This window comes from Syngnathus typhle, linkage group LG4 (assembly GCF_033458585.1).
Source record: "Syngnathus typhle isolate RoL2023-S1 ecotype Sweden linkage group LG4, RoL_Styp_1.0, whole genome shotgun sequence".
Classification (NCBI taxonomy): domain Eukaryota; kingdom Metazoa; phylum Chordata; class Actinopteri; order Syngnathiformes; family Syngnathidae; genus Syngnathus; species Syngnathus typhle.
In genome coordinates this window covers 5,248,224-5,264,151 of record NC_083741.1, presented here as the reverse complement: position 1 = coordinate 5,264,151, position 15,928 = coordinate 5,248,224, and the positions used below count along the sequence as shown (strand labels likewise).

The 15,928-nt window shown below is 46.2% G+C and overlaps 1 protein-coding gene across 1 annotated transcript; it reads right to left on the bottom strand.

Annotated features, from left to right (window-relative positions):
* Window positions 1–206: 206 nt before the first annotated feature.
* Window positions 207–5,221, bottom strand: LOC133153110 (uncharacterized). Its single transcript, XM_061277177.1, has 2 exons — window positions 2,177–5,221; window positions 207–2,059 (listed from the first exon to the last, which is right to left on the bottom strand). The coding sequence occupies exon 1, from the start codon at window positions 4,404–4,406 to the stop codon at window positions 3,192–3,194; it is 1,215 nt and encodes a 404-aa protein (XP_061133161.1). The 5' UTR covers window positions 4,407–5,221; the 3' UTR covers window positions 207–2,059; window positions 2,177–3,191.
* Between the last annotated feature and the right edge of the window lie 10,707 nt (window positions 5,222–15,928).

The window sequence follows — 15,928 nt, the reverse complement described above, 5'->3', positions numbered from 1 at the left end:
CTGGGCTCAAGATAACTACTTCGAACCAGATCTGAAAATTCCTGTTGTTAAGGATTAAAGCTGTCTTCACTTTAGAAATAATTGAACGGATTTAAAGAATGACTATGATAGGGAAATAAAGACATTTTAAAGTTGTAATTACCGCATATAAAACCATGCTCAACATAGTTTATACAAAATAATCGATAACCGAATTAAGGCTTAAGAAGAGATTTAATGAATAAGCAAGAAAAATAATTACAAGTCAAAAAAACAAAAAAACAAGACTCACCCACGCAGAACAAAAGAGGAGACTAAAGGTCTAAAATCCTATTTCTAAAATCCAAGTCGAGTGATCGGCTCTCCTTTGTTCCAAAATCCAAATTCTGTTTAAAAAAGAGGAAAGGTCTGGCCGTGAGGAGCATAGCCAAAAGAATTGGCGTCTTCCCCTTTCTGCCCGGAGCGGCTGTCTCCTCTGCCTTCCTCGAAGCTTAAAATTTGACAATTAAAATTTGACAAAGTCCAATTCAAAGACTCTGGAAATTCATCTTAGTAGACTTTGGTTCAATCTCAAAAAGAATGAAAAATCCATCTTCGTTCTTTTACTCCGGGCAGCGTCACGGCCATCGTCCTGACTAGGAAGAAGCGCCCCCGCTCTGTGTCCAGGCAACATATTCATAGGCTTCTGGCATTACCTCATCGTAATATGTAGGTGAAAGGTCAGAATTCCTGCACCACTGGTTGTCTTGGCAACCTTGCTTCAAGCAGCAACCACTGCGCCTGACAGCAGTCCGTCACCGGATGCAGATGTTTCCTGTTTTGCTGGTTCTTTCTTTCACTATTAGCCCTTAATGTTTCCTCTCAACTTAATACATTCAGGTATGGATGGAACACCAATGTTAAATACAGGTTGGACAAAACATTGCAACATGAATCACATATATATCTTGTCTAATAAAGATCAATCTCAACACTTAATAGTACTTAACACAATAATGGGTTCCTCCAACTTAAACACATATCTATTGCTCAAGCTGTTATATCTTAAAATCATGGCATCGCAAACTCATATTCCAAAATTGTGCGTTGCTACGTGTCTGAACAGGTCGTGTCCTCCCAATTGCTAACAATTTAATTTATTAGATTTGTTAATTTCCATCAGGTCACCCCTATGTCAAGCTTTAATACCATCTCCTGGTGAAACTTTGGAACTACTACATGTTTTGGGATAGCCAATGTGCCTGGGCCAAATTCAATACCTAATTTTACACCATCTTGTACCACCATGCCACTTGACAGTGGGGAGCCTAACAAGCCAGTGACAGGGGTGGGTGATTTACTGATTATGGGGGCATGGCCGAGTGCAGGGGTTGCAGGCACGTGACCCCCCCCAGGAACGGCTCCCAACGTCCCCAAGAACAGGGCCCCGTCTGATTCCGCGATGTGAGAAGCCGGTGCGGAAGGCGCCGGTGCCGGGGTTTCAGGAGCGGATGACTCAGATGCTGGTGGGAGGCGCCGTGCGCGACCGGACGTCGCGGTCCCATCGGATCCTCTTGGGTGCCTTCTTGGCAGGCTGGTCTGGATGTCGGCGGTGAAATTCAGTGATGAGTGTCGGGTCAAGAAGCCAACGGCTTGGCACCCAGGAGCGGTGCGCGTCATTGTAGCCCTCCCAGTCCACAAGGTACTGGATGCCGTGTCTGCGCTGGAGCAAGGATCGGACGGTGTACACCGGCTCTACCTCGAGCGGACACTGGTGCCAATGTGCTGTCATGGACGGGCGGCACTCGTGACACATGGAACGTGGGGTGGACCTCCATGGAGCCTGGCAGGCGCAGACGGATGGCGGGAATGGCCCCAAAAAACGAAGCGCCAGTTTGAGGGATTCCGCTCGCAATGGCAGGTCCCGCGCAGAGAGCCACACTCGCTGCCCAGCCAGATACGCCGGGGCCGGCATTCGCCGCTTGTTAGCCTGGCAAGCGTAGCTTGAGACTGTGCAGAGGATGGAGGCTCGGGCTCTCACCCAAGCCCGATGACAGCGGCAAACATACGCCAGGGCTGACGGGCACACCGTGCTTCGCTCCTGGTGGTCAAAAAGCGCTGGTTGGTACTTGCTGGTTGGAAAATGCAGTGGAAGGGTGAGAGGCCCGTAGTCGAGCTGGGGAGGCCGTTGAGGGCATAGGGGAGTTGCTAGGCTCACCTGCGCTGATCTCTCGCGGCCATGCACCGGAGAGACTGGCCCAGCTCCTGGTTCAGGCGCTCTGCCTGCCCATTAGACTGCGGGTGAAAGCCAGTGGAAAGGCTGCCCGTGGCGCAGAGGAGCCGGCAGAACTCTGCCCAGAAAGCAGAAGAAAATTGTGAGCAAGGATCCGACACGATGTCCTGTAGGAAGCCGTGGTGTCAAAACACTTCCCGCAGAAGAATCAGCGCTGTTTGCTTCGCGGAGGGGAGCTAGAGCAGGGGAATAAATGTAATATCTTGCTAAACCGATCAACAATAGTGAGAACTACCGTGTTCCCTTTGGATGGAAGGAGGCCCGTGACAAATTCGATGGACAGGTGAGACCAGGGACGCCGGAGCACTGGCAAGTCTTGAAGCAGCCCAGCCAGAGAACAATTAGACGATTTATAGCGGTTACAGACGGAGCAGGCTCGGACGTAATCGCTTGAGTCCTCCCTCCAGGTGGGCCACCAAAAGCGCTGGGACACTACGTACCTTGTGCCGGTAACCTCGGGATGACAGGCGAGGCGGGAGACGTGCGCCCATTGCAAGACGGATGCCCATAGGTTGTCTGGAATGAATAGGAGGCCCTCCGGGCAGTTGCTGGGGCCGGGGTGATCTCGTGTGGCTGCCCTCACTTGGCGCTCAATGTCCCACGAGACCGCATCGCCGCAGTCTGCGATCCCATAATATGTATCAGATTGCATATATACGTATATGTAAGGGATTGGACAGTACAGCCAAGTGCGTAGCAATAGAGGGTAAGGTGGGAGTAACTGAAGCTGGCGCTGGATCAGCGATCAGGCTGGGAAGAACAAGCTGTTCTACGGTATGTTCGATTCTTCATGGACGCCAGTTTGCCGTGGACCGGAGAGCGAAGTAATATCATGCGACAGACGGACACTCGGGTCTGCGCTGGCGGGATTGATATAGCGCTGTCCCTGAGCCTGTGGCAGGTGGCGGCGATTCCGCTGATAGGGGGGCGTGGTCCTGTCTCAGGTGGCGCCGGTACGTGACAGAACCCCCCCCACAAGGGACGGCTCCTGACGTCCCCAGAGCACTAAAACACAAAAAAGACCAAAGGACCCCCCGTACGACCAGGCGGGGTTAGTACTCCGTCGAAACGTCCGATTCCTCGTCGGACGCAGGATTGACGGACGCGGGGGCAGAAGACTACGGCACCGGTGGACAAGGCCGCCTCGGGCCCTTACCCCTGGGCCCCTCAACCGCCCTCGGCCGTCCGCGCCGGGGGCCCGGTTGGTCCGGGTGACAGCGATGGAACTCCGTGATGAGCGAACGGTCGAGGATCCAGCGGCTCGGGACCCAGGAGCGGTGGGCGTCGTCATAGCCCTCCCAATCCACCAGGTATTGGAAGCCACGACCGCTCCGCCGCGATCGGAGCAGGGAGCGGACGGCGTAAGCCGGGCCCCCCTCGACGAGCTGGGGCGGCGGCGGCGGCACGGGCGCCGGCGCCAATGCGCTCTCAAAGACACACGGGACACATGGAACGTGGGGTGTACCTTCATGGACTCCGGAAAGAGGAGACGGACGGCGGACGGGCTGATCACCTTCTGGATGGGAAACGGTCCAACAAAGCGCGGCGCCAGCATGCGGGATTTCGTTCGCTGCGGCAAATCCTGCGTCGAGAGCCACACCCGCTGGCCCACTCTGTACTCCGGAGCCGGCGATCGGCGCTTGTTTGCCTGGCGGGCGTAGCCTGAAACAGAGCGGAGAAGAGCGGTCCGGGCCCTCGCCCAGGCACGACGACAACGGCGGACACAAGCCTGGGCCGACGGGCACGCCGTGTCACGTTCCTGGTGGGCGAACAAGGGTGGCTGGTACCCGAAGACGCAGTGGAAGGGCGACAGTCCCGTAGCCGAGCTGGGGAGGGAATTGTGGGCGTACTCCACCCAAGGAAGCTGTTGGACCCACCCACGCTGCTCCCCGGCGGCCATGCATCGGAGGGACCTGCCCAGCTCCTGGTTCAGACGCTCCGCTTGACCATTGGACTGAGGGTGCAACCCCGACGAGAGGCTGGCCGTAGCGCCGAGGAGTCGGCAGAACTCCGCCCAGAAGGTGGACGCGAACTGCGGGCCACGGTCCGACACGATGTCCTGTGGGAGGCCGTGGTGACGAAACACCTCCCGCACCATAATGGACGCAGTCTGCTTCGCGGACGGAAGCTTAGGCAGAGGAATGAAGTGCGTCATTTTGCTGAACCGGTCCACCACCGTGAGGACCACCGTGTTCCCCTCCGAGGGGGGAAGGCCCGTGACAAAGTCGATGGTTTAGGTGAGACCAGGGACGCCGGGGAATCGGCAAGGGTTGGAGTAGCCCGGCCGGAGGATGAGTAGAGGTCTTACAGCGGTTACATATTGAGCAGGCTCTGACGTAATCGCCGGTGTCCACTTGCCAGGTCGGCCACCAGAAACGCTGCGCCACCACGTACCTCGTGCGCGCAGCTCCGGGATCACAGACCAGGCGTGAGTCGTGTGCCCATTGCAGTACGGACGAGCGCAGGCCCTCAGGGACGAACAGGCGACCTTCCGGGCAGTTGCTGGGGCCGGGTTGATCGCATGATGCGGCTTCCACTTGGCGTTCAATCTCCCATGACAGCGCCGCCACCCGCACCGAGCTCGGGAGAATAGTGGGAGGCGTACCCCGTCCCTCCTCCCCGCCAGGAAACGAACGCGACAGGGCATCCGCCTTCGCGGAACCCGGCCTGTAGGAGAGAGAGAACTCAAACCGGTCAAAGAACAGAGCCCACCATGCTTGCCTCGCGTTCAGCCTCTTGGCCGATCTCAGGTACTCCAGGTTACGGTGGTCGGTCCAGACGATGAACGGCGTGGTGGCGCCCTCCAGCCAATGCCGCCACTCCTCCAAGGCCAACTTGATGGCGAGGAGCTCCCGGTTGCCAATGTCATAGTTCCGCTCCGAGGCCGACAAGCGGCGAGAAAAAAAGGCGCACGGGTGGAGGCGATCGTCCTGGCAGCTGCGTTGGGACAGCACCGCCCCAACACCCACGTTCGAGGCGTCCACATATATATATATATATATATATATATATATATATATATATATATATATATACATATATATATATATATATATATATATATATATATATATATATATATATATATATATATATATATATATATATATATATATATATATATACACACACACACACACACACACACACACACACACACATGCCCGCGCACACAAAGTCTGTTTGGTTGACCAGATAAATTAGAAGACAGCAGATGAAAATAAATAAAAAACAGGCAGTAACCAATGCAACACGAGGCACTAACATAGATGTCTTGTCAAATACACTGTGTACTTTAGGAAACAAGTTTACTCACTTTAAATATTACAAAGAGAAAAAAGGTGAGCTGAGGAAAACTGAATACAAATTGGAGCAACGTTAGCTGCAATCAAGCCAAGAATGCATTATCTTCTGCACTATATGGCGCACTGGATTATAAGGCGTACTTTCATTGAATTTTTTTATTTTAGAAATGTTTTCATAGGGCGCATCAGATTAAAAGGCGCGTAGAATAGAAGCTACTGCATCAAACTGGGGTTGCGTTATGCATCCACTAGATGGAGCTCTGCTAAAGGGAATGTCAACCCAGTCAATGAGGTAAAAAAAAAAGTCCAACTCCCATTCCGTATGAAAGTGATACGGCTTCTTACTTCTTACGGTTTGGCTTCTTACTTGGTCCAGCAACCCCACTCATTTTTGATGGTCATAAACTTTCTTTAGTTTAAAAGAACAAACGAGCGTGTGCATTGATGCGTAATGCGCTGATTAGCTTGTTAGCTTTGGTGCCGGGCTTGTGTATGCGCAGCCAAACATGCTGCAGTGAGGGAGTGCGGTTCACTGTGATTGCCTCCCGATAGGCTTACCTGTATGTCAATGAAGCGATGGGATGAAAGTGATATGGTTTGGCTTCTTATTTGGTCTGGCAACCCCACTCGTTTTTGCTGGTCATAAACTTTCTTTAGTTTAAAAGAAAAAAACGAGTGCGTGCGTTGATGCGTAATATGTTGATTAGCTTGTTAGCTTTGGTGCCGGGTTTATGTATGCGCAGCCAAACATGCTGAGGTGAGTGGGTGTGGTCACTGTCTATTGCGCATGTGCGCTTCACTGTGATTGCCTCCTGACAGGTTTACCTGTTTGTTAATCAAGCGATGGGAGGGATTCTAACCTATGGAAAAAATGTTGTTGTTTTTTTAAATGTCAAGCGAATCGACCAGTCGTAGCTTACTTCGGTGACGCCCCTGACCACGGTTGCCATAATGCTGAAAGCAATGCGACTTTGTTATTTACTAGTCACACTGAAATGTACTGAAACATTTTGGCAGAGCGCTGAGTACAACCAGTATGGATCGACAAATTCATCAATTGATCCATATATAAGACGCTCTGCATTATAAGGCGCACTGTGGTTTTTTTGAGTAAATTATAAGCATTTATGTGGGCACTATAGTGCGGAAAATACGGTACACAGAAATCAATCACTGTATGTAAGCTCCTGATGCTGCTGTACATTTGTCTTGGGACGGGAGGGAGCTGTGTGTGACTGGCCAATCACAGAGCATGATGACAAGGCTTTTCCTTCAGCAGTACGAAGAATGACAAACTTCGTAATCGTTTCATGCTCGTACTTGGCAAAAATGCAAAGAACAAATTCGCATCCGGCTCAGCCCTGTTTGCTACATAAGGCATGCACTCCACATAGTGCAGTGGTTCTTAACCTTTTTCCTTGCCGCTCGCATGTCGTGTTGAGGATCCAGCTGATGTCTGCTCTTGGTTTTGATGTGAAGCAGACACCAAAATCCAGTCTCGCAGAGGTAAGTATTCGCGAAAGGCACGAGCAGAGTGAGAGCCTTCTTTGCCAGTGCAGGATACGTTTCCAACTGAGAAGCCCAGAAGTGCTCCAAGTGACCATCGGCAAACTCCATTTGGATTCCACGATTGTTTCTCAGTTCGATGAGATCTTCCTTGATGTTGCTATCATCATCAACATCTTCCATATTCTGCTTAAAAGGGTGCCGGATCCAGTCGTCGCAGGGTTGTAGCTCTCCACACGAGAAGTAGTCATCAAATGAGGTGCACAGTATCTGCAGATGTTCAACAATTTTTTAATCAAAATCTGGATGTAGGGAAGCATCCTCTGTAACTGTTTCTTCAAGGGAAGGAAAATTTGCCAAGTTCCCTTTCTTTACACACCTAATCCACAAAACAATAATGTCTTTGAATGTAGCCAACTTCTCACTTCCAATCAAAATGTTCATCCCTCTTCCTTGTAGTGAGCGTTTGAGCTCATTGAGTGCTGTGAACACATCAGCCAAATAGGCAACCATTTGAACAAATTCAGGATCGTCAAAATATCCAGCCAGTTCTTGTCCCAGTCCGTGGACAAACTGCTGAATTCAAACATACGAGATACCACACGCCCACGTGACAGCCACCTCACTTCAGTATGGTACAACAGCACAGTGTGTTCTAGACCTACTTCCTTACAAAATGACTGAAACAGTCGATGATTCAGAGCACGACCACGAATCATATTCACAATCTTCACGCAAATCTCCAAAGTCTTTTTCAGGTCTGGGGGCAATGTTTTTGCTGCAAGAGCCTTCCGATGAAGAAAGCAGTGGGTAATCTTCAGGTCAAGAATTTCTTTTCTCATCAATGCAGCAAACCCTGAACGATTGCCCAGCATGCCTGGTGCACCATCAGTACATATCGAACCAATCCTGTCAAGATGAAGTTGGTATCTTGTGAAGAATTCTTTTATCATACTGAACGCATCTATGGCTTTTGATGTTGTCTTCAGTGAGTGACAGAAGAGAAAACTTTCTTCCACTTTATTGTTCTTCACGTATTGGACTAATACCAATAGCTGACAACAATTTGACATCTGTTGACTCATCCACTTGTAGGCTAATCTTTACTGGACTGGCCTTGATGTCAACAACAACTTGCTCCAGGATATTATCACTCATGTCGACGATTCGGTTACGGATTACATCATTTGATAAAGACACTTGTTGCAATTTTCTTGCAGCTTCCTGACCGAGAACAGTCTTTGCCATTTCAAGGGTACACGGCTTGATCAATTCCTCTGCAATTGTACGGGGCTTCTTTGACTTAGCAACCAGGTATGCAAGTTGATAAGAAGCATGTAGTAAAGGTTTCGCTGTTGGTGAAAATCCGTGTGTCAGCAAAGTGCCGGCACGATCAAACCGAGCTTTTTTGACTCGTAATGTTGCAATAGCATTCCTTGCATCCTTGCCACCATGTCAGTTCTTAAAATGTTCATCGAGCTTTGATGGCTTCAAATTTGCGTTGGAGAACATGATGCTGCATAGGATACACTGTGGACATTGTATACCATCCTTCTCAGTAACACACGTGAAGCCATACTGAACATCATTCCACTTTCGTTTTTTGGACATACTGAAGATAAACCTGGAAAACAAGAATTTTGTTATTTTTTGTTTTTTATGTGCAAAAGGGAGACAAAAGGCAAAGCTGCCTGTAATGAGTGTCTCCTCAACTTCAAAGAGTAACAGAGCAAAATTGAAGTTACAATAAAAGTGTATGTTATGTCTATATTCATCCATCCATCCATCCATCCATTTTCTGTACTGCTTAGTCCCCACTGGGGTCGCGGGCGTGCTGGAGCCTATCCCAGCCGTCATCGGGCAGTAGGCGGGGGACACCCTGAACCGGTTGCCAGCCAATCGCAGGGCACACAGAGACAAACAACCATTTGCACTCGCACTCACACCTAGGGACAATTTGGAGTGTTCAATCGGCCTACCAAGCATGTTTTTGGGATGTGGGAGGAAACCGGAGTGCCCGGAGAAAACCCACGCGGGCCCGGGGAGACCATGCAAACTCCACACAGGGAGGGCCGGAGGTGGAATCGAACCCGCACCCTCCTAACTGTGAGGCGGACGTGCTACCCAAGTGCGCCACCGAGCCGCCTATGTCTATATTACTTTATACAATTTAATTTGTTTTGTTTTTTATTTAAATACTGGTGTAGGTCTGCAAAAGAAAAGTATAGTGTGCATGTCTGTGATACATGTCTATACATGGTGTGATATTGTGCATGTAAAGTTTACATGCACAATATCACACCACATTACATTGTAAACTTTTACATGTTTGATTTTTACAAAAATATGTATATAAACTATGAACACTGAGAGCTTATTAATTATTATAGCATGGCATTCTAATTATGAGAAAAGCGTATTACTACTAAATATACAGCACGAGGCAGTACACATACATACCTTCTTAGGTCTACCTCGGCTGATGATTAAAGAGAAACGAACAGTGTGAAGCCGAAGCAGGCTTATGCAGTGAGTGACACGTACTAGACACGTTGCGATCAATGAGTAACTGTGTTCTGAAGCATACCTGTCAAAATCATGTTAGCTTCCCAAGTTTTTATTGTGTATTGTTATTCATTTAACAGTACTTAACTTTATTACTTACAAAATAAATTAAAACTACATATAATAAATACTACAAATAATAAATAAAAATGATTATATATTATATATATTAAAATATTATAATAATAATTGGTTTACTTTACAGCAATAAAGCTTAATTGACATTATCCCTCATGCCAATTAACACAATGACTTCTTGATTTCCAGAATTTGTCACTTTTTTCAGCTACCTGACTATTGTCCCCGAAAAATTGTAAATTTCCCCCAGCATTCTCGCACCCCCGGTTAAGAACCACTGACATAGTGCCAGTCCTATGTGCTGTACCTCTTATCCTCACCAGCAGAGTAGCCAGAGACTTGCCTTGTTGTTTCAGTGTCTTATTAAGATGAAGTATAATGTCATGGGCCCAGTTTCATTCCATACAGCAGGAGTGGCCAACCAGTCAGAGACTAAGAGCCACATTCTTTTACTGTGTACTGCAAAGAACCACATACCCCAGCCCCCACCGCATGCGGTTCTTTGGGGCGAACGTAAAGGAGCCGCATGAAACCCAGCAAAGAGCCGCATGTGGCTCGCGAGCCGCGGGTTGACCACCCCTGCCATACAGTATTTCTATTTCACTTTCTCCTTTTTTCAATAGGCTCTGTGACAGCGGTGAAGGTCTCTACACGTTCCAGACCAGAGAAGGAGAGCATATATATCAAATGGTTCACTCTTTCACGCTGGCAATTGCTGAGCAGCACAAGAAGGTTCTGCTGGAGGTGGAGAGAAAAAACAGAGTGAGATTCCTCGCTATGACACTTGCGCAATTGCCCCAATTTAGGCTTCAGTAAGGTACGAATGGCCCCATTCGGAATATCCTAATCGGACCAAGCCCATTACGATCAAGATTTCACTGCGAATAAGAGGGGGTGGTTTATGTCGATTGATAATCCGATCGGCGCGCATGAAAATGCTTATTCCAACATCTCAGAACAAACTGCCTTCTTCTCTGTGAAATAAGTATACATGTATCTGTTATATCCAGAAGCTACCATCTCACCCAGTTCATGATCGAATGCGGAAGGATGTACAACTGGACTCGTGTTTGAAAAATCAACACTAGCAAATACAGTAATAAAGGGCAGTCTTAATGATACATTACAGCTCCATTAGGAAGTGTTAACACTACGTAACTTCACAAAAGAAAAAAAAAGAAAAATAACTAATGTTTAAATTACAAATGGACAGAGCGATGTTTTGTTTAGACTTTATTGATCTCCGGGGGGAAATCCAGTTGTCAGTAGTTAAACACAGAAATAAACAGATAGACAAGATAAACATTGGACACGACAAAAACAATAACAAAACAGAGAAAGATAATAGATCTGATGAAATTAAATTGACAGGTTAACATTTAATAATAAGTACATAGATCAAATAAATATACAATAAACAGTGTCATGACCGTGAACGCGCCCCAAACCCCTACAACGAGTTAAAAAGGCTCATGGCATAAATAGAGCAGTAATTAGAGTGATTTGTTTGGACCAAAGGTGTGATGCATGAACAGACAAGTTGTAATTGGGTCATTATTTTTAGTGTTCATAAAAACAGTGCATCAGATCATAATTTTAATCCAAACCCTGATCGGACTGAATATATTTTTTCCATGTAAACATAGCCACTGAGAGTTATGGTCAAAAAGTTGGATCACAGATAGGGAGACAACAAAAATGCAATAATTGCATAATGCATGTGCAACATCTCACAGCAATGTTTGCACACTTTGTGTATCTAGAATTTGCCAAGAGTGTAAACAGTTATGACAACATCCCTTGACCAAGAAGATCTTCAATAACGTTACCTGATTTAGGGTAATGTTAATATGTTAGTATGCTTAAGTCACTCTAACTAGTGAAAAACCTGAAACTGCCCCAACATATAGGAGTAGCCAAAAGCACCAAGGAAAAAACAGGATATTTTGGTTTTTATATTTAGCTTTTTGAGAAATCTTTAGCTATTTATGAATGTTCCCATCAATGACACAAACAAATTGCCCAATTCGTTAGTACTGTAAACCCACAGTCATGTTTAAATGGTGAATATTATTCAATAGCTTCACACGTTTTGTTTTACAATGTTGTTTGTTTTATTTACAGTTGTTTCGAGGTTCAGAATCAAACTCTTACCCATCTACCCCTCATGTCATACTGCCGAGATCAGCCTACTGGCACCACATTACCAGAACCCAGTACGGCATGGACTCTGGTAGGACATCATCTTTCTATCAATTGACATGTTTACTTTACTGTCTCTCCTGTATGTGATCACAGATGGGGGCAAGTAATTTTTGTATTGCAACTCTCATGCTATGTTCAGACTGAAAGTAAAATATAGCACCGTGCCGCTTGTCTTGCGCGTTTGTTGGTACTCCAGAGGAATTTGCTTTCGTGCCGCACCACATTGGAAAAGAGAGGCTTCCTCTTTTCTGCTTCCACGTACTCTTTACAAACAACCATGTCTGTGCTATTTTCTGAGCTCGCTTGGTTCATAATTCAACGACTAAGTAGACAAGCTCACCAGATATGCGACTCAGTTCGGATTCAGGTAGCTGTGATGATTGACTCACACACACAGAGTAATCCCTTGTTTATCACGGATAATTGGTTCCCAAGACCACCCGCAATTGGTGAAAATCCGCAATGTAGAGAAAATACGTGTATTGTTACAATATTCATAAAAATCTTTTATTAACCTTTATTGTATTAAACACTGTATTGTACTTTTAAATGCTTTGTTTGTATTTTTAATGAGTTTTGTAAACATTTTAAAGTCAAACTGATTTTCATAAACATTCTTCTTTTTTTAAATAAATAAGAAAATAAACAAAATAAATAAAAGTAAATATATTGTCATAATATCCGCACAAGACTTTTAGGAACCTTTATTGTAGTTTTATACACCTTGTTGTGTTTTAAACACTTTTTTTAAACACTTTTGTAAACATTTAAAAGTCAAACTGACTTTCAGAAATATTCTTATTTGTTTAAATAAATAAGAAAATAAGTAAGAGTATCGTATCTTCCGCACCATAAGGCACAGTTAAAAGCCTTTAATTTTCTCAAAAAAACGAAGGTGCGCCTTTTAATAAGGTGCACCTTTTGTATGGATCAAATTCCAAAATCTGTACAGTTGGTTTGTATGGCTTCCGTGTTATACAGGCGTAATATGGACCCCATGAACCAATCAGAGGACATTACGTTTTACGTAGATCAGGCAAAAAAACAATCAGAGGACTGTAAGTAGCACGTAGAGTACGTACCTCCGCTGCCATTGATAAATAAATACTATCATTTGTGCAAATCTGTAAAGTATTCTGAGTTTGCCGCAAAATGTCTGGAAATCTCTGCCTCAGATCTCGAACAAAGCTTCGGAATCCGACCCAAATCATGCGACTTTTGTAAACAAAATACGTACTGTACGGTTTGTGCTTCGGTCACATGCTGCTCGTTGCCATTGTTGTTTAGTGGGTTTTAAACCATTGTGACACCCGACTGTTGTCGTGTACGGTGGTGTCCGGCAAGTTGCACTGGCAAGACCACAAGATCACAGGGATTCACGCTGAAGAGTTGTTCACGTGATAACAACCGTGTAAAAAGAGAGCTTCTGTTTTGTCAACAATAGACTTCCTTTCGTTCACATTGATATACTTTTGAGACATTATTTCCAGGACTTTGGCTTGTCTACTATCGGTAAAAACATTTCTGTTTTGTCATTTATTTTGAGCTCTTTTAAATGTGATGTGTCAAGTGTAGCATACGGACCACGTAAGGCTGTGCTCCATGCTTTTGCTGTACTATAGTTTCATTGTTTTTTTTTGTGGTTTTATGTACTGTCTTAGACAAAATTATCCGCAGTAGTTTGCTCAGCAAATCTGGAACCATAAAACTGGACAATTCTTCTGAGATGTGTGTGTGTGCTTGCCCCCATAGGGATCAGCAACTGGAAGAGTTGAAATTGGTCCGGGAAAAAAAGCACCCTTTCTGCAACTTTTGCACTGTCTTTAAAAATGTTAAATCTCATCATCGCTAAATTGTTACCACATTTTGTATTCATTCCAGATTGTTGTCTCTCATTCACTCCTTCCTTTCGAGATGCTTCTTCTGCTCCTTCCATCACTGTATGTTGAATTCTTACATGTCCTGTTAAGACTCCAAAAACAAGTACATTTGAAAAAAACATTGAGTTTCACAATATACAAAATGATTCCACTCACTCAATTCTACTTCATTTGAAAGAAAAGAAAAAAAATTGTATCGCACAATATACAAATTGATTCTACTCACTCAATTTTACTCACTCACTCCCCCCCTTTGACACATTCACTCAATGTGTCAATTGTGTCATTAGGGATAAAAAGGGACTAGCAAAATGTCCCGACACATTATCATACTCATCACAGCTGGACTGTCCGATCATAGGAAATGGGCCTTTTATATTGAACCATTTTGTCGTCAATGGTCCCTCTGATTAATCATCAAATCATAGTTATTCCAATTTGCACTATACTTTCAGGTGAGATGAATTCTATCCTGTATCGTGATCACGTCACCTCTACATCAAATGACCTTGGCCATTCATATTGCACGCACACACACGTACAAATTCACAGACACAGGCATCCATTTATTCACCTTTACAGCTCAGCCCCCATCCCACAGCAAGTAAATTTAGTATGTTAGTGAGCAGGCAAACATTGAATCACATTGGGCTGCAGTTTCGTTAGTGCCCATCCAATGTCATACACGTATTCTCTGCCCGTCATCACTTATTCTTCCATCATCCTTTATTAGTCTCACTTGCTATCACACCCTCAGCACACACCCCTGGAGCGAGTACGCCACAACCCTGCGCGCAGCCACAGCGCCGCCTGCACGAGGTGGGGGGCCCGGCATTTCAATACTGATACGTCACAGGATGGCCACCCCTGGGATGATCAATGCCGCCGGCCCCCACTCGCGCCAGCACAGCACAAGGCCACCCGCAGAGCCCAGGGCCCCGCACCTCCATCAGTCTCCCTTGACCAAACCGCAGACCAACTTCTCTCCATGGAGCCATGCCTTTCCGCTTGGCTCTCCGCACTTGCACACACAGTACACACACACATATAAGTGGATCCCCGATGTGCACCCACGTAGAAGGAATCAGAATCAGCTTTATTGGCCAAGTTTGTGCATGCCAAACAAGGAATTTGACTCCGGTTGATCTCAGCCTCTGTACAAGATTTAAGTGACTAACAAAATTCAGATGACTAACAACATTTAAGTGGAAAGAACAGGATTGTCACAGATCGGAACGAGCAGGGCGATCAAGTGCAGCTTGGACCAGGGTTTATTCAGCAAAACAAACTACTAGACTCGGCAAACTGACATGACTTAACGAAATAACAAAAGGACTAACCGACAGGGACACTAAACAAAGGACGTGAAGACATTAAGACAACAGGAACCAAAAGACATCAAGACAACAACAACACACAATGATCCGACGAGGCGTGAGGGGCAGACAGGACTTATATACACGACAGGTAACAAGAGGCAGGTGAGAATAATCAAACTAATACTGGGCACACAGGAGGGGAGGGGCGAGCACACAGACAGAAACCAAGACAACAGAGACACATAGTAACACGGCTGGGGACGAGACGTGACAAGGATATTATTGCCCAGTGATGTCTCTGAGACTCTATGAGTGGTGTGCATTCATCAGAGTGACAGCCTGGTGAAAGAAGCTGTGTCTGCTGGTTTTGGCGTACAGCGCTCTGTAACCCCGTGCGGAGGAGAGTAGTTCGAACAGACTGTGACCTGGGTGAGAAGGGTCTGTAGAGATGTTACTTGCACGTTTCCTGGTCCTGGACAAGTACAAGTCTTGGATAGATGGGAGGTTGGTCCCGATTATCTTTGCCGCAGTCCTGATTGTCAGTTGCAGTCTGTGCTTGTCTTGTTTGGTGGCCGATACAAACCAGACAGTGATGGAGGTGCAGAGGATAGACTGGATGATGGCAGTGTAAAAGGTCTTCAGCAGCTCCTGTGGCAGTTTGAACTTCCTAAGCTGTCTCAGAAGGTGCAGCCTCTGCTGGGCCTTCTTCCGGACAGTCTATGTGGCCGGTCCATTTCAGCTGCCAAGAGATCGTGGATTGCAGGAACTTGAAGGTGTCTGTGGAGGGAATAGCATTACTGAGGATAGTGAGGGGTGGAA